Source organism: Triplophysa rosa, unplaced genomic scaffold (assembly GCF_024868665.1).
Source record: "Triplophysa rosa unplaced genomic scaffold, Trosa_1v2 scaffold52_ERROPOS115573, whole genome shotgun sequence".
In the NCBI taxonomy this organism is placed as follows: domain Eukaryota; kingdom Metazoa; phylum Chordata; class Actinopteri; order Cypriniformes; family Nemacheilidae; genus Triplophysa; species Triplophysa rosa.
The window spans coordinates 31,672-51,896 of NW_026634539.1; the positions used below are offsets into that span (position 1 = coordinate 31,672).

At 38.5% G+C, this 20,225-nt stretch overlaps 1 protein-coding gene across 1 annotated transcript; it reads right to left on the reverse strand.

Annotated features, from left to right (window-relative positions):
• Window positions 1-5,947: 5,947 nt before the first annotated feature.
• Window positions 5,948-13,952, reverse strand: slco2a1 (solute carrier organic anion transporter family, member 2A1; the record flags this gene model as incomplete). Its single annotated transcript, XM_057328529.1, has 4 exons — window positions 13,809-13,952; window positions 13,367-13,529; window positions 6,136-6,351; window positions 5,948-6,046 (listed from the first exon to the last, which is right to left on the reverse strand). Coding segments are annotated over exons 1-4 (622 nt in total), but the record flags the coding sequence as incomplete, so codon positions are not given.
• Window positions 13,953-20,225: the final 6,273 nt, after the last annotated feature.

The following is a 20,225-nucleotide window of genomic DNA, read 5'->3' on the forward strand; positions in this document are numbered from 1 at the left end:
AACTGTTTCTCTTTTTAAGCGAGTATACTACGATCCATCGAGCAACCTTGGTAAGTTGGAATTGCACTTCAAATCCGGTGAGTTATGGCTTCTATTCCTATTATTGTTACTTGCACCTCATGTCATATGTTTAGCTTAGCCTTCTCTGTCAGCTGCGAGGGCTTTATATGCGATAAATGCAGGGAAATAGTTAGGCTGACAGAGAAGATCTTAGAATTAGAGTCTCGCATCCAATCTTTATCTGAGGATAGTAAGAGTTTAACGACGATAGAAAACACTTTGGATGCGAGCAACATTAGCGCACACAGCTCGGTTCCGGTTGAAAATCCCCCGCAGCTGGGAAACTTCGTGACTGTGAGACGGCGTAGTCGCAGGACAAAACATCACTCGACCGTTCCGATTACAGTCTCGAACAGGTTTGCCCCGCTCAGTGACGCACCGACTGAGAAACCTGCTGAAAGTGCCCTAGTTATCGGTGATTCTATTGTTCGGAACGTTAACATAGAGGCACCAGCCACCATAGTCCAATGTTTACCGGGAGCCAGAGCGCCTGACATCAAGTCAAATTTAAATGTGCTGGCTAAGGCTAATCGTAAATTCAGTAAGATTGTCATTCACGTCGGCACAAATGATGTTCGACTCCGTCAATCGGAGATCACAAAAGATAACATTAAAGAGGTGTGTGAGCTCGCAAGCATGATGTCAGACACTGTAATATTCTCTGGCCCCCTCAATGCTTATCGTGGTGATGAGATTTATAGCAGATTATCATCACTAAATGGCTGGTTGTCTGAGTGGTGCCTGCAGAATGATATAGTTTTTATAAATAACTGGAAGAGTTTTGAGGGCAGACCTGACCTGTTGAAACGAGATGGTCTCCATCCCTCCTGGGCTGGGACTTCCATCCTGTCTAGAAATATGGCAAAAAGTCTTAATGCTAATGCTAAAACTTGACTCGCTGGGGCCCAGGTCAGGGAGCAGACAGTATGGCTTAACCAACTGTCTGCTTGCCGTCTCACGTCGCAGAATACACAAAATGTACAACATGTAGTAATCCGTTCTCCCAAACATCACAAAATAGAGACTGTGTCTGTCCCCCGGATTAGCAAACATAAAATAATGCGTAAACCTCTTGAAAGTAATTTAATAAACGTTAAACAAACTAAACATGAACAAAATACAGATAATCAACTGTTACGACTCGGATTGCTAAATATTAGATCTCTCTCTAATAAAGCACTTTTTGTTAACGATATGATAACAGATCATAAAATAGACATGCTCTGTTTGACAGAAACATGGCTAAAACCAGATGATTATATTGCTTTAAATGAATCTGTCCCCCAAGATTATTATTATAAACACGAGCCTCGTCTAAAAGGCAGAGGGGGAGGTGTCGCAGCACTTTACAATAACTCTCTTAGCATTTCCCAGAAGTCGAACTCTAAATATAATTCTTTTGAAGTCATGGTTCTTCATGTTTCAACACCTAATACTAAAGATAAAACACTTTTTAAATTGATTCTAGCTATTGTATATAGGCCTCCAGGGCACCACACAGATTTTATTAAAGAATTTGGTGGGTTCTTATCAGAACTAGTACTGGCCGCAGATAGACTCCTTGTCGTTGGTGACTTTAACATCCACGTAGATAACGTTACAGATGCCTTAGGAATGGCTTTCAAAGACACTCTTAACTCCATGGGCATTAGTCAACATGTGTCAGGACCCACTCACCTTCGTAATCATACTTTAGATTTAATACTGTCTTACGGTATAAATGTGGACGACGTTAAAATCCTTCAGCAGAGTGAAGACATTTCGGATCATTATCTGGTATTATGTTTGCTTCACTGGCCTACGGCTGCAAATAAAACTCATTGTTACAAATATGGTAGAACAATAACTTCAACTACCAAAGATGCGTTTCTCGATAATCTGCCCGAATTGTCTCAAATCATGAGAAATAACGTTGAAGATCTTGACATTACCACTGAAAATTTTAATTCCACCTTCTCGGTAACGCTAGACAAAGTTGCTCCACTACGTTTAAAGAAGATTAAAAATGGCAGCCCCACACCGTGGTATAATGAACACACTCAGGCTCTAAAGAAAGCGGCCCGAAAAATGGAGCGCAACTTTAAGAAAACTAAATTAGAGGTATTTCGTACAGCATGGAAGGATAGTATTCGAAAATACAGGAAAGCCCTAATAACTTCTAGATCCGCCTACTTTTCATCACTAATAGAAGAAAACCAGCACAACCCTAGGTTTTTATTTAACACGGTGGCTAAATTAACAAAAAATAAATCGTCAGTGACTTCTGATCCTGTATATCAGCATAGCAGTGATGAATTTATGAACTACTTCACATATAAAATCCAAGATATTAGAGAAAAAATTATAACAATGCAATCAGAAGTGAAACCCGCTGAACAAACTAACTACAGCGCCCTTAAGGAGAAAATGCAATTATTTTATACCGTAGATCAAGATGAGCTGTCTAAAATTATTAGATCATCTAAATCAACAACATGCATACTAGACCCTATACCTACAAATCTACTGAAAGAGATGCTCCCAGAAATTATAGATCCTCTTCTTGGTATTATTAACTCATCTCTGACATTAGGACATGTGCCTAAAGCATATAAGGTGGCTGTTATAAGGCCCCTTGTCAAAAAACCCCAACTCGACCCTAGAGAACTAAGGAACTACAGGCCTATATCGAATCTACCTTTCATATCTAAAGTTCTGGAAAAAGTAGTTTCAACTCAATTATGCTCCTTCCTCCAAAGGAATGACATCAATGAAGAATTCCAGTCTGGATTTAGAGCATGTCACAGTACAGAGACTGCTTTGATCAGAGTTACAAATGATCTGCTATTGGCGTCTGACCGAGGTTGTATCTCGTTATTGGTGCTGCTAGACCTTAGTGCTGCATTCGATACCATTGACCACAGCACACTCCTACATAGACTCGAAAATTATGTCGGCATTAAGGGAATAGCTTTGAAATGGTTTAAATCTTATTTATCCGACCGTTTTCAATTTGTAGCAATAAACAATGAGGTGTCACGCAAATCGCAAGTCCAGTACGGTGTACCACAGGGCTCAGTCTTAGGGCCTCTGCTCTTCGCATTATACATGCTACCTCTAGGAGATATAATAAAGCGACACGGAGTTAGCTTTCACTGTTATGCTGATGATACTCAACTTTATATTTCCTCGAAGCCTCATGAAACACAGCAGTTCCATCGAATAATGGAATGCATAGTCGATATAAAAAACTGGATGAGTAACAACTTTTTATTACTGAACTCGGACAAAACGGAAGTGTTACTTATTGGACCGAAAACTGCTATAAGTAACAACCAAGAATACTGTTTAACTATTGACGGATGTTCCATAAAACCCTCGTCGTCAGCAAAGAATCTTGGCGTTCTATTCGATAGTAATCTGTCATTTGAGAGCCACGTCGCCAACACCTGTAAAATTGCGTTTTTCCATCTTAAGAATATATCTAAACTACGTCATATGCTGTCAATCTCAGATGCAGAGAAGTTAATTCATGCATTCATGACATCAAGACTAGATTACTGTAATGCACTGTTAGGTGGTTGCCCTGCAGGCTTATTACAAAAACTCCAATTGGTCCAAAACGCGGCAGCTCGAGTTCTTACACGTACAAAAAAGTATGAACATATTAGCCCGGTTCTGTCAACCTTGCACTGGTTACCTATAAAGCATCGCGTTAACTTTAAAATCTTGCTTATTACCTATAAAGCCTTACATGGTTTAGCTCCTCAGTACTTGAATGAACTCCTTTTGTATTACAGTCCTTCACGTGCATTACGCTCTCAGGCGTCCTGTCAGTTGGTAATACCTAGAATTTCAAAATCAAGTGCAGGTGGTAGATCCTTTTCCTATCTAGCGCCTAAACTTTGGAATAGTCTTCCCTGCACTGTCCGGGAGGCAGACACACTCTGTCAGTTTAAATCTAGACTAAAGACGCATCTTTTTAATCTTGCATACACTACTCTTCCATAATATAAATCTTCAGAGGGTTTAGGCTGCATTAGTTAGATCAACCGGAACCAAAAACACAACTGATGTACTTGTTGCATCAAAGAGTACAGAACAGTACTCTACTCTCAGCCAGTCTTGTCTCATTGTTCCAAGGTTACCACAGCGAGCAGGATGCAGTTCATGGCCTGACCTGATGGTAGAGCGGAGAATGGGAAGTGGGGACCTGACAAGAGCTGAGATGATAGAGCTGGATAAAGAAGGACGCGGTCTCTTGACATGTCTTCACCACAAAATTTCAAATGCTATTAGATTATTAATGATAATCTTAAACTATAATTTATTTTATTATTAAGTTTATTTATTTTATTTAGCCTTGTTGTGCAAGCTCTCTGGAGCTTGTGCAGAGGCAGCAGCTTTTGCCAGAGGGGAACTGGAATCCCCTGGTTGGGCCTGGGTTCTCCTGAGGTTTTTTTTCTCGATTAGAGTTTTGGGTTCCTCGCCACCGTTTGCATACTGTTTTTGCACTATCTGCCTGACCGGGGGGGCTGCTTTAGAATTTTAAAGTTTTACTTAATTAATATTGCATATAGGAATTTATTATCTGTTATATTTGACCTGTGCTTCTCTCTCCTTTATCCTAAATGTGTGCTCTCACTGAGCGTGTGTGTGTGTGCGTACTTGTCTGTGTACGTACGTGTGTGTGTGTGTGTGTGTGTGTGTGTGTGTGTCTGTGTCTGTGTGTGTTGGTGCGTGTTGTGTGTGTGGAGTGTTTTGTGTGTGGGTGTGTCTGTCTTCTGTGTTTTCAACCTTTTCTTGTTTTTGCAGGTACAACTCTGATTGTTTTGCTTGTAGTCATTGTGTCTCATGTACAGCTGCTTTGTAACAATGAAAATTGAGTTGAGTTATTTTACAATTCTGCAGGAGACACAGCATTCAGTATTTATTAATGACTCTTAAATAAGTAATAAGTAACTAATTGTTACTTACCTTAAACATCAGGATGCTGTCACCTGCTGATGTTAATCTTTCTTCCTTATTAGTTATCAGTAATGACTACAGTGTTAATGCAGCACTAACCATTTGTTTTGCATTATTTTCTGCATAACTACCTATTAAGTATGGAACAGTATTATAAAGTGTTACCCACTCAAGATTAAGACATTATGGGAAAAGAGTGTTTTTAAGTTTATATGTAAAATGCTTACCTCTGTAATAATATTTTTCCGTACCTTCACTTGTTCAATTCCCAAATATCGAAGAGTTGACAGATTGTGTTTCAAAACTTTAAAATGAACAGCAAAGATTTTTTTTATCATTTAATCCTATATTAACTGTATAATTGATCAAGTTGTTCAGGAGTAATGGGCTATTTTGATATAAATGGCTATACTCAAACATGTTGAACATGTTGTTTGCCTGGTGAAGGTCTTTTAAGTTGAAACGTTGTGTATATTTAATAAACAAATTTGTGAGCACCAGTGGCAGTGTGCTGATTTGAGTGTTTTTTACTACTGTCACAATTGTTTTAATTTCCATGATAACTGATGCTTGTAGTCTGAGGTGTAGTTCTTTAGTTGTTTGCAATTTCTCTGTTTTTTGTTAAAAACAATGACACGGTGTAATATGTCACGTGTTGTTGTTCATTTAAGTTTAATTTTCCTCATTTGAAAGCTTGCCATGGACCCCATGATTTTTTGTGTCCTGATACGGAAAACCATAAAATTCAATAGGGTGTCCTTTCTTTTTAACATGGCTGTATGTGGGCAGTGTAAATATGGGAAGTGTGAATGTTGTAACCTGTTAATATGGCCTGCAAAATAAATATACAATGTTTATGCACCGGTTTTGCATAGTGTGAAACAGACCATATTTACTGAAAAGTAATCATTTGTTGCTGTGCTTTCAAACATAAACAAACCTGCATCAGCTCGGTCCACATCCACATAAATTCTCAGAACCACAGAGCCCAGGAGATATCCAAAAGATGGGCCAAACACTGACAGAGCAAAGAGAATAGCTGCACCATACAAAACAGAAACATTACTAATCTTTACATTTTTTTTAATCATTCCATTTTTTTCTTTTTTTAAAAAAAGATGAACTTACCAATATAAAGAGGAGAATTCCCTGGCCCAGCAAAGTCATCTATGTAAGATATTCCAAAAGGTTGGATTGGAACAGAGCCGATTCCAAACAGCAGTTGGGCTAAAGCCATTAACCCCCAAAATTTACTAGTGTCTGCAAGCTTCTGTGAATCTTCCTGACCACAAGCTTTGGCACCCGTTGCATTTGTTTGCAAGTAGCACATGTCCTGTCTGCTTGCTGCTAGATAAAAAAAACAGACATACCAGCTTGAGAACGTCACCTAACCATTATCAGTGCACTACAGCTCTCTCATATTCCTCTTTAGTAACAGCTTTCATAAATATTAGATTTTTTGCTGAATTTACTATAAATTTTATTTGCTCTTACAAAAAAAATCACAGTTTGGAGGGAGATAATCAGGGACAAACTATAGACAAGGCCAGTTCGGCCAGTGACTCAGGGACACACACTGCTGTAGCCTAAGAAATTCAGAACCAGCGTATCTGGCACTTACATGATATGTTGGCATCCACTGTGACCCTCTGGGCTTCACATTTTCAAAAAGATGTGTTTAGATAGCAGCACTAACCCAACAAGAAGTCGGTAATTTTGGATTTAATGTGGACTATTCACAATTGCATGTGGTGAGCTTTTAAATACTGCTCCTTGGGGATTGTCATCAAATTTAGTGAACATAGAGTTTAGACATTGAAGACACTAAATTGCAAATGCATTTTTTATATCTTGAATGGTGTTTCCATGGCAAGGCAATAATTTTATGGCGAAATCATGGAAAGAGGAAGCGCTCATATCAGCTGCATACATTGGATGATTTAGATCATACTTGAGCTGTATGTTTTGTCATGGGGTCTGATTACATTGATGTGACTATGATGAGTCCTGGAAATAGAGCCACCAACTGGCTACAGGAAGTATATCACTCAAAACAAACTTGAAAACTATCTACTTATATTTAACTATGTCACTCTTAGAATAACATCTTTACATTCTTAGAATAATGTATAAACATAGCTGTTCTAAAACAGCTGATTTTGTGATATCTTAAATAGTGTTGCCATGGTAGCGCGTCACACTTTAATACTATATTTGAGGCTTTTGGTATTCTTAGAATGCCATAAAATTTGATACACACAATAATTCAATAGGCATAGACAAAAGTGTACATAGGAAGGGAAGAGGAAGTTGCTAAATTACACAAATATTTTTGAATTCTCGAATTATGTTGCCATGGTGATGCAGGATATGGCGATAAAGAGATGTGTGAGCAGGATGTGTCTCATATCTACAGCATACATTGAGTGATTGGACTTGAGCACTTAAATGCATGTGCCCACCATGCATTGTTTTCTGAGAGCCACCATGTAGCAGTGGCACAGTAATGCTTGCAGCTATATTTAGGGCCCAAGCACTGAGGTGCAGAGCCATATTGTTTTTGCTCTATTTATTTAGGTCGAGCACCAAGGTGCAGAGCCCCATTATTTTTGCTCCGTTTATTAGGGCCCAAGCCACTATGGGCACAGGTCCCTATTATTCTCTTAGGGATTATTCTTATTATAAGGGGTCAAGCCACAAAGTGGAGTAGACACCTAGGGTAAATGTATCTATTAAGATCACCAAAATATAGATTAAGACATTTTTAGCACACAAGATTTTGATTTTAGTTCAAAAAGTTCAGTTAAAATAAAATGTGAATCTCTCATACAATTTTTTTTTACTTTATGTTAAATGACAAAAGCATTTTAATTAAAATATACATCATTAAATGCAAAAGGTGCTTACATTTATGTACCCTTTAAGCACGCCCCTGTTCCCATTAGCTGGGTTTTCACAGGCAGGGCCACAATTTTGTAGCCTCTCATTAAATGAATGTGAACTTATGTCTTCTGTGAACTTATTTATATTTTTTGGACAGACCTGACATATTTGAGATATGGTTTCTGATGGTTCCCTCATTGAACAGATAACATGACTCTTTCATCTTTGGGCAAAAACTAGTTACATCTTGATTTCGTCATCTTGATGTATAGATAATTTATTAATCATTTTATAATGATTAGCTAAAAGTGAAAACCATCTGTGATTATTTAAGTCTGTTTATTGAGTATTTACATAGACTTTCAATGGGGATGAGCTTAAAGGGAGCAGCAACAATTTTTAATTAATACATTTTACATTCAACTTAAAGGACACGATTTTACTAAATATATAATCTAGGACATGTATTAAGTTTTCACATAGTTTAATATGAACAAAAAATATTGACAATAGCTATAAAATGATACTTTTTCATGTTGACGTCAGCTCTGTTATTTTCATAACAGTGTACCCTTTAAGCTCACCTTAATATTACATGAAATCTTTAAAAATGACAGCAGTTTGAAACCAAAGACGGTCAATAAACTGTAAATTTATAATATTCTGAATTGTAAAGTACAATCCAGTAACACCTCTGAAGTAATAATATTAGTGTAGCACACAATCTAGTGAGCTTCTAGTGAGCTGACTATGTTCTGTGGCATCTGCTCTATTTTGAAAAATATATATATTTTGATTTAATTGTAATTATTTCCCACATCCATGTTCCAGGCACCAGACAGCTTTCAGAACGGGCACCAGACAGTGTGAACACAGGGTCGGTTCTAAACATTTGGAGGCCACAGGCAAAATTTATTTTGGAGGCCCCTCACAGCACCCCCATCCCCTCCACCTTTTAGAATAAATGAAGTATTTTATTACACTGTAAAAATGTAACAATTTTAACAAGTTAATGATATTATTAAAAAGTCTGTTTCAATTTGAAATTTCTCTAAATAAAATTTTAGGGCAGCCGGGATTTATTTTTTAGTTATTTTTTGCAACAACTTTACAGTAACACAGCCATCACTTTTTCCACTCTTTTGTATGAGTTTAGTCTACTGTATATAGGCCTATTTAAAATGGGAAAAAAGCATCATCTTAAATAGCCTAAATTACTTAAATTCAGTCATCTGCAGAAAAGTGTTTATTCTCTTTATAGCCTACATTCAGAGACCGGACAGATGGACTATAACTTAAGTTTTTTGCTGCCTGTCTTGGCTGGTGGACAAGTTTATAGGGATTACTGTAGGTGTGTTTCACTTCCACTTCAAAAGATATAAATAATGACAGAATATTTAGGCTAAAGTAGGGGTTAACAAAATCTTATTATCAGGTCCAGTGGGTTATTTAACAGTCCAGCATTTTAACAAAGAAACTGAATCATGTAATGAAACTCTGCTTCTTCACTGTATGAATTAAATAAACACACTGATTTAAAATAAAGATACAAAACTTCTTTAGTCAAGAGCAGTTCATGATTTTTTATTTTGTTGTTTTATTAACATTGACGACATAAACAACAGCAGGTTTTTAGTCTATACGTAAGGGATAATGTAATGCAGCCAGAAAATATAAGCCCCGACAGTGTGATCAGGACACGACACGAAGCGGAGGGTCTTCTTGTATCACACTGAAGGCAATAACAACAGTCACTTTAATTCACTGATCCGGTATAGTAATACATATCCATCTGACTGTTAACTTTCACTTAAAGGAACACTCCACTTTTTTTGGAAATAGGCTCATTCTACAACTCCCCCAGAGTTAATGAGTTGAGTTTTACCGTTTTGGGATCTATTCAACCGATCTCCGGGTCTGGCGATAGCACTTTTAGCATAGCTTAGCATAGATCATTGAATCCAATTAGACCAGTAGCATCACGTTCAAAAATGACCAAAGAGTTTCTATACTTTTCATATTTAAAACTGGACTGAAAGAAATGGCTGTCACGTGCAGCCTTCGGGAAATGCCAAGCAATCTGGAACAAGTCAGGTAGGTTATACATGGCAGCCGAAATAGTGGAAGATGAATGCAAGCTACAGCTCATCAGTCCAAATAAAACTCTATGGAACTCATCATACATGGCTGTGGAGAGAATAATACGGATCATACAAGAGAAGGGAGAGGATGCTATTAGAAACGTCTGTGAAGAATTCAGTGTGAAGTGAAAATGTGAGTTCTTATTTTAATTTCTCAAGTATGAAACGTGAATGACACAAATTAAAAACAATGCCAGAATATATCTTGCTTTTTTATTTATTTGTGTTTCCATTCTTGTATAATATTGTCAAAATACATTTCCATACTTGGCTATGCATTACACACCTATTCTTCCTAAAGTTTTATACATTTACTGCTTCATGCAGGCTGAGTCCAGATGAAATCGCTTTCCTGACTGAGTACTGCACAGTGATGAAACCTGTGGTAAAGGCTCTAAACATCCTTCAGTCTGAGGCCAATACACATATGGGGTGTCTTCTGCCTGTGATCGTCCAGTTGCAAGAAAATCTCAACAGACAGGAGACCTACTCCAGAATGTGTCAACCACTGATCGGCGCCATTCAGGATGGAATCGAAAAGCGTTTTGGTGGGATAATGAAACACCCAGAACTGATTGCTGCAGCAATCCTTCTCCCAAAGTTCAAGACCACCTGTACTGAGAGGACTGATATCATAGAAGCAGGTATGTAACGAGGAAGGTGGGACGAGAGCCATAAGGGAATGGTGCAAGGCCGGTGATGCGAGTAATAAAGAGTGTCAGCAGCGCGTTGCACCGGTCTCGAATCTCTCACGGAGGAACTCTGGAAGCATAAAAGGACGAGCGACAGGAGTGTACGACGAGAGAGGACCAGGCCTGGTCATTATGTTAAGTTTTATTTATGTATGTGTGGCCGGCAGTTGACCGTGAGGTAGCTATCGGCCCTTTACTTTCGTTTTGTTGTTGGTTTATTTTATTAAAAGTTTGATTTAATGTTTGCCGGTTCCCGCCTCCTTCCTTCCTTCCTTCCTTACTTTAAACAGTATTACAAGGTAATACTCACCCTCGTGTCGTTCTACACACGCAAGACCTCCGTTCATCTTCGGAACACAAATTAAGATATTTTTGATGACATCCAAGAGCTTGTGTAGAACAACATAAGGGTGAGTAAATAATGAAAAAATTTAAATTTTACAGTGATAATCCCAGTTATGTCAACTTTGTTTCTATTCAACACAATATTGTAAGAGCAATAACATGAGTATTTATACATGGGTTATATATTGTAATTTTTGCATTATAATAAACTTGTGCTGCGACATTAATAAAAGGTTAATTATCAGAAATATTCAAGATGCATTGTTCTGTGTTTGTCACTCAGTAGATCTGGTCTACGTGAGACAACATCTTGACCAGATGGCAGAGACTGCAGTGGAGCATGTCGGGCAAATCTCATCAGATGAAGAAGATTTCTTCTCCTCAATGAAGTCCAAAAGATCACAAACCATTGGAGAGCTGGATGGGTACCTTGCCTGTGTCTCAAACGGGATAGAACTGCTGAACTCATTTCCACACATCAAAAAAACTTTCTCTAAAGTCAATACTGGCCTACCTGCTTCAGCCGCCTGTGAGCGTCTATTTAGCTGTGCTGGACTGTTATTCACTGCAAAGCGAGCAAGGATGAACTCTACTAATTTTGAAAACCAAAAGCTGCTTAAACTCAATAGGAAGTTCATAGAGTAATGCTTAAAAGATGGACATTTTAAGACATAGTTTGGTCTTGCAAACAATGAAAATCTTAAATTGATAAATTAAGAACCAAAATAACCTAAGATGTTAACTCTTCTTTTCTAAAAAAGAATTAAGATGTTAAGACTACATATCTTAAAGCAGAGTGCTCTGGTTATCATTTCAGTAATGTTTTTCACACACAGCTTGACATGATCAGGGCAAGTTCTGCAATCCTGTTATATGTACATTGTGCAGTACTGCTGTTCATCTGGCTTGTTTGGGGGGTATTTTTGTTTTTGATAAATATTTTAAAAATATATAAAAGTATTTATCTTATTTTTTGTCTTTTATCATATTTAGCAATTATAATTATATTTTTTATTTGTGCTGGGCAAATATAAACAATAGGTAAAATAGATAAACTTGACAGAATTGGGTGGGGCCAAATTTGCGTGGCTCCTCCCCTAACAGATCTCACTCTGAACTTTTGATAAAACTTGAGAGCCCTGCTGTACAACTGGTAATTATCAACAACATGCAAACCTTTGTGACTATTTATAAATACTGGTTGATTTACATATGAGAAACACTTTAATTATTCTGTTACATATGCACAAATTTGGTAGATTATTAAATTCAATGCTTAAGTAGATTGTGTTCCCTGCCTGTCTAGCTAAGGTTGTTTATGTCTTTTCAAAAGTTCTATCACTTTTCATTAGGTTTATTGAGTTGGCTTGTGTGATTTCAGTTAAACGGCTACAAAAATGATCACATGATTTTCGGTAAGGGAACATAGGAAGCATCGATGCTCCCTGGTTTTTGCGGTGCAGCGTGGGATTTTTTTTGGGAACAAAAGTTTCAGCACTGGAAGAATTTTTTGAATGGCATAGGCCTTAAAATGGCTCCCTGATCAGTGCCCTGACTACTGGACAAGAGAGCTGATTGACACACCCTATGTAAACATAACCACATTCAGCAGCACTCTGCTGACAACTGTGTTCTGCTTTTCTGTGAATACAGACAAAAATATGAATACATTCTGTGGAAATGAATTATAAAGACCGCTTCATCAGACGCGCATGCGCGCCTGACCCCCAGTTAACTTCCGATTTGTGTTTGGCTAGCATCTAATAATATAACTACTTATATTTAATTTAATTTATGTTAATATTCATTTATATTATTATTGTATTGTTTAATAATTGTATTAAATAAACGATTTGTTGAAATTTGTTGTATGTTCATTTTATTAAATAAGCAATTTGTTGAATGGGTTCTGCAGTTTCGTCGCATTTAAACAAACTATATGGTACATTGACATCTAGCGGTTGAGCTTGGTATCGGATTCTAAATTCTAAATATTGGAGAGACAAGTTTAGCCAAGTCACAGTTCTTCTCGTTTTCTTTTGATTGTTATCAGAAAGAAATCCACAGGCACGCTATTGTTTGTGAATGTGTACTGGAAGTTAAGGTGGGGGTCACAAAAGTGCGCATGCGCAGTACCGTTTGTTTATGTTGTTAAGATGAAATAGTCTATACACTGTGTCCTGTATACCTGTATATTTACTAAAATACTCATGTCTATTTCTGCCGACACATGACTGCCACACAAACATAGTTTACAAACATAATCTCAGCTGACTGCATGAATTAATAAATTCTTACCATGCAGGACAGAGTCAAACATATAGGGCTCCAACAGGAAGTGAGGTAGCGCTAGAATCATGGCACTAATGGACATCAGCAGGCCACCCAGTCCAATGAAACGAGGGCGATGCACCCGACTACCCATGTAACTGACAAATACTATAAACACTGTGTTCCCTACCTGTAATGAGCAGAACAAGAAAAAGCCAAGCCATACATCAGGGTTCCTCACCAGGGGTGCTTTAAGGATGTTTTGACAATCTTTGTTTTGTTAAACAGATTCAACTCTACAATAACTAAATAAGGCTGTCTATAGATAAAAACACTTGATATCAGTTAAAAGAAATGCATTTTCTGGTTTAGTGCTAATGAAGTGGTGTATGAGCCTTACTGATAGGGCTTTGTGAAAACATAAGACAGATGTTTGAAGATGGCTGGGATTCATGGGGGGTTTTAGTACCTCATGGAGGGAAGAGATGGTTCCTGAGGAGAGGCTATCCAGGCCAAAGCGTCTCTCAATTGTGGTGATGGTGCTCTTTAAGTAAGAGCTATACATAAGCTGTGTGAGCTGAAGCAAGCCATGACACAACACAAAGATCTGCATGAAGAATAAAATAACTTTTAGATATATGGGTTCTGATCACAGTGTCCTAATCTATGTGATTTAAATGAGTGTATTCATCAATATGTGTCACATGAGAGTAAAAGCACATGTTTGGATCTAAAAAAACAACTTCAAAGACTAAAATAAATTATTCTTGCTGCAAAGGTCATAACATTCCCTACAATCAGAGGTCCCTGCCCAAATCTCCACAGAGATTGAAATATGGGACTTCTGCATCTCACTACAGGGTGATTGATTTCACAATATGTACAGTATAAGTTCACTTTGTAATGTGTCAGAGAGGGGTAACCATGGTATAAAGCAACACATTTTAATCTAAATCTTCAGGATTTACATCAACAAATTTTACCTTCCCCCTTTTTGAACTATTAAAAGCTGTCATGGTCCCTCATTTTCAAGTTTGTTAGTGATCAAACAAATACAAAATAGAAAGTTGAAGCTGTGGCCTCTCTGCTTTTAATTCCCTAGTGACACTTTACATTTTGAAATCCTGAAAGGCATTTTCCTCAAATCCTAAAGATTCTTTTATCCTTATGCGACATTCATTGTTTAAAGAGTACATAACATGAGATCATGAAAATTACATTTCACGCAGTGTGTAATGTTGCCGTGTTTGAAAGTAAGCAGTCTGCCAAGTTGTAAATCTGAAGGTGAAGGAATAAATTTATTGGCTTGGAAAAAAAGGGAGTGGACTCTGAATCACGCAAACGAGTCGTCCCTAGTCCGATTCGCGAACCACCGCGGATCTACGTCACTACATATTGTAGAGACTTAGCATAGGCCAAATGGTCGGAATCATTACAAGAAGAGCCATAAACCCTCTCCACTCTCTTTTGGTCTTTTGATGTTGATATCAAGAAACCAGGACGGAGTCAGACTTGGCTCCAGGGGGGTCTGGATTTAGGTTGGTTCTTCTCCTGAAAGTGTTGATAACCCTTTTGTTTCTCCGTGGGATATTTACAACTCCTAAGCTTCAAAGCAGAGGTGAGAAGTGTCTCTGTTTTGTCTCACCTGGAACTTAACATCTGAGGCTATCCAGAGAAACTTCTCTGACAAATAGGAACTTGTGTGATTAAACTGTTCTTTTCTATAAATATATCTACTTATCTAGGTTATATGTTGTCACTCTTGCCATTTTAAATAATCTGAAACTGTTAAATAGGCAAGTTTAATTCAGGCTTTGTTTGTATTCGTACATCCGAATGAATCATGACTTGATGCAATTCAAACCTAGCATATTTGATTTCTAAATGTTTGTCTTTACAATTCCTCCTGTTTATATATATTGTGTGACCATAGAACACTTTATTTTCATTATGTTATAATTTGGACAGGTATTTTGTAAAGTTGCTAGAAGGTCATATAAATGCAAATTAGCTGTTGAGTGGACAAAGAATCTCTTCCCTGCTCAACTCTGATTGGTCGATTAAAACTCAGGTGGCCATGCCCTCTCATGAAGTTAAATATCGAGCCTGCTCTGAGGACGGAAGCTTGCCCTTTTTGCTCTATACCTACCCTCATCAGAAACTGGTTCGTGGCGTCTCTTTGGAGACTGCCCTTTTCCCCCCACTGGGGAAAACAATGGACTTCCATACCGGGCGTTTTCCCGGTGGGCCGCTAACGTATGGGGCCGTAACGGACGCGTTTTCCGCTAACGTATGGGGCCGCAACGGAGGCGTTGGCCACGTAGACGTACGTATTATAAATGCGAATGCACGCAACACGAATGCAAAAGACACGTATGCATGTACCCCCCCCCTCCCCGTCGACAGATTAGGTGGAGGGCCGATGCGGGCCTAAAAATTCCAGGGCCGATTTTTCTTCCCAGTCCAGCCCTGGGTCACTAGGCCCGCAACTTTCCAGCTGTACTGCACTCTGAAACCTTTTGAACAATTCCATCTCTACACGCGCATACGGATATTGGTCCAGCACAGAGCTCGCAAGTATGCGATTCTACATATAGAATAGCTGCATTAAGTTTGTACCTCTTTGTTAAAGATGATTGTTATTGGTGTTCAGAAATCGCTGCCATTCTCTCTCTCTCTCTCTCTCTCTCATGTTTCATTGTTTTGTTTGTGTTTATGCGATCGTCATTATGTTTACCATGTAGAGTAGAGTTTAATAAACAACCATATATATTCATAATTGTGAACATAATTGTTCAAATTGATAGTAAAAAAAACATTGCTTTCTTTTACGTTGGCTACTGTGTATAGACCCCCTGGTCCCTACACTGATTTTCTGAAAGAGTTTGCGAACTTCCTATCGGACCTATTGGTTAACGTTGATAAAGTACTAATTGTCGGAGACTTTAATATCCACGTAGATAGTGCTAACGATGCATTAGCAGTGGCGTTTACAGAGCTAATACACTCTTTTGGAGTAACACAACACATCAATGGATCCACTCATCGATTTAATCATACACTAGACTTGATTATATCTCACGGAGCCGATCTAACCAATATAGATATTATACCTCAAAGCGACAATGTCACCGATCACTATCTTATAACATGTACACTGCGCACTGCAGAAATCAGCCGCTTAACTCGTTATCGACAGGGTAGAACAATTACCTCGACTACTAAAGATAGTTTAGCAAAGAGCTTGCCAGATCTGACTCCTTTAATAACCATACCAATAAATACAGAATCGCTCGATGACATGACCAGCAAAATGGGCACTATTTTCTATAATACATTAGAAGCTGTCGCACCTATGAAGTCAAAAAAGATTAATGAGAAAAACGCAGCACCATGGTACAATAGCACCACTCGCGCCCTTAAAAGAGAAACACGTAAACTGGAGCGCAAATGGAAACAAACCCAATTAGAGGTCTTTAAAATTGCGTGGAAAGAGAGTGCAAACTGTTATAAAAAGGCACTAAAAGCAGCAAAGGCCGAGCACCTCCGTAACCTCATAGAAACTAACAAAAACAATCCAAGGTTTTTATTTAGTACAGTTGCTAAACTAACAAATAAACAGACTTCACCTGACCTGGGTATTCCGCCGCACCTTGGTAGCAATGATTTCATGAATTTTTTTACAGAGAAAATCGAAAACATACGAGACAAAATAGTAAAAACTCAACCTCCAAGTCTGTCCTATAAATTAGTACCAACCATCGCCCCAAAAGAAAGGCTACAGTGTTTTTCACCTATAAAACAGGAAGATTTAATTAAACTTATTGCAACATCTAAACCTACAACTTGCTTATTAGACCCCATACCAACTAAATTATTAAAAGAGTTATTACCCGTTGCAATTGAGCCCATTTATAACATTATCAACTCGTCAATTAATCTAGGCCATGTCCCAGGACCCTTTAAACTGGCCGTCATTAAGCATCTTATCAAGAAACCAAACTTAGACCCCAATGAATTGGGAAACTATAGACCAATTTCAAATCTCCCTTACCTGTCTAAAATACTAGAAAAAGTAGTGTCCACTCAGTTGTGCTCTTTCTTACAAAATAATGACATACACGAAAAATTACAGTCAGGCTTTAGACCGCATCATAGTCCTGAAACTGCGCTTGTTAAAATTACAAACGACCTGCTTATAGCATCAGATAAAGGTAACATCTCACTCCTAGTCCTGCTTGACCTTAGTGCAGCGTTCGATACTGTAGACCATAAAATACTTCTAGATCGCTTACACAATTATACCGGTATTCAGGGACAGGCACTACAATGGTTCAGATCTTACTTATCAGACAGACATCAATTTGTCCATTTAAATGGGGAATCATCAAATCTAACGCAAGTAAATTATGGATTACCTCAGGGATCAGTTTTAGGACCCTTGCTATTCTCCATATACATGCTGCCCCTTGGAAACATTATTAGAAAACATGCAATTAGCTTCCACTGTTATGCAGATGATACTCAGCTATATATATCATCAAGACCAGATGATTCCTTCCAGCTATCCAAATTGGCAGAGTGCATCAAAGATATAAAACAGTGGATGACTTGTAATTTCCTTCTTTTAAATCCTAATAAAACAGAAATATTACTTATCGGACCAAAGACACGTGAGCAGAATATTTTGGATTATAACCTGCAAATTGAAGGCTGCACTGTTACTCCAACAAATACAGTTAAAGACCTAGGCGTTATATTAGACAGCAACCTGTCATTTAAAAATCACATCTCAAATGTCACAAAAACAGCCTTCTTCCACCTTAGAAATGTTGCCAAATTGCGAAATATTTTATGTGTGGCTGACGCAGAGAAGCTTATTCATGCATTTGTGACCTCAAGACTTGACTACTGTAATGCACTGCTTAGTGGTTGTCCTGCAGCATCAATAAACAAACTACAGTTAGTTCAGAATGCAGCTGCCAGAGTTCTAACCAGGTCCAGAAAATACGATCACATAACCCCAATGTTATCAACCCTTCACTGGTTACCCATTAAGTATCGTATTGACTTTAAAGTTCTTTTAATTACTTATAAAGCCTTAAACGGTTTAGCCCCTACCTACATAACAGAGCTTCTACCACACTACAACCCATCACGCTCTCTAAGATCTCAAAACTCCAGACTTTTGATAACACCTAGAATAACTAAATCCACCAAAGGGGGTAGAGCTTTCTCATACGTAGCACCTAAACTCTGGAATAGCCTTCCCGATACTATTCGAGGGTCAGACACACTCTCCCTATTTAAATCTACATTAAAGACACATCTTTTCAGCCAAGCATTCACTTAATACATAGTTAATGAACAGCAGCTACGCTAATTATTCTCTTTCTGCCCTAGGGAGATTCAGCAGGCCCAGATGAACGTCATATGCCCATCCCCAACTAGAGATTACGCCAGCTACATCGGAAAATCCCGTGCCATCCTCCTGCGAGAGCCTGCGGACTGACTGACCATCCCAGCTCCATCCAAGGCAACTCCATCACCACCCAAGAGAAAAGCGACCATCTGACCGGCCCAGCTCAGACAATTCCATCCCCAACCAAGAGCAAAGACGGACTACTTGTCACATTAATGCTACATTTACAATACTTGGTATTTAATGCTAAACTTACATCACATGACAGCAGTTTGAAGTTATAGCTGCACTCAGTGACTTTGATTGGAGGTTGCTGGGTGGGTGTTTGTGGGGAGTGGGGGGGGCTTGTTGGTTGTGGTTTGGGGAATTTCATTTGTTGGGACTGTGTGGGTCTGGTCTGGTTTGATCTTGTTTTGTGGTCGATGTCGGACAACAGAGGAATAAAGTTAATTATGCCATTACTATTTTTACCTGGTTGTTCCTCTGTTGTCTGTTGTTGATCGCGGAATGGGACCGGGTTGGACCTGCACGGTTTCGGCGGGTGGGGCTTCCTGGGACGAGGCTCGTGGGCTCTCCGTGTTCTTCATTGACGTTTGCTCGGTGGCTTTGGTCGGGTTCACTGAGTGTAGCTATGACACGTCAGAGGAGATCTGGTCCTCCTGGCTGAGACTGGTTTCTCCCGAGGTTTTTTTTTCTCCATTTATTCATCATTGGAGTTTGGGTTCCTCGCCACAGCAGTGCAGTGTTGGCTTGCTCATCGGGAGACTGCATTTATTTATTTATTCATTTATTTATTATATATTATAATGATCTTGCTTGGTCTATAAACACCATGCACTGTGCTGTGTTTTACCTTTCTGTGTTTTTCTTATTTGCTCCTGTAAAACTGCTTTGGAACAATGCACATTGTGAAAAGCTCTATATAAATAAAATTGAATTGAAAATTGAATGAATGAACGTGTGTGGACCCGCCCACCTATCGTTGGCAGACTCTTGAGCTTCTCACAGAGGAACCTCAGCCTCTGTCAAAGATTTAGTGACAATATAAAGACAAAGAAATCTCTTTATAGCACACTATATTATTATTTTACCACCCTAAATTGAGCGAAGAAATCCGCTTTTAGCACAAAGAAGACAGAGCATCGATGTTCCTCCCTCGTCTTACCAAGGCCTTATTGTTATTGCATAGCTAGGTGTTACTGATGTGTATTCCAGTGCTATTCAACTAAGCTATTGCGCTCCCTGGTGTGAACAAATCAGCGTAGCTGACTGATAATGTTCCGCCCATTCGCTCCTTCCCAGCAGATTTAATATAGTAAATAACTCCGGGCAAATTTTACTATTTAGGCGGGAGTTTTACAAAAATCTTGATGAAGTGTTTTAATGTTTAATGTTCCCGACTAAGTACACAAATAACTCTCAGGACGGCGAAGAAATCCCATTAGTCAGTTATAGTGTAGTATT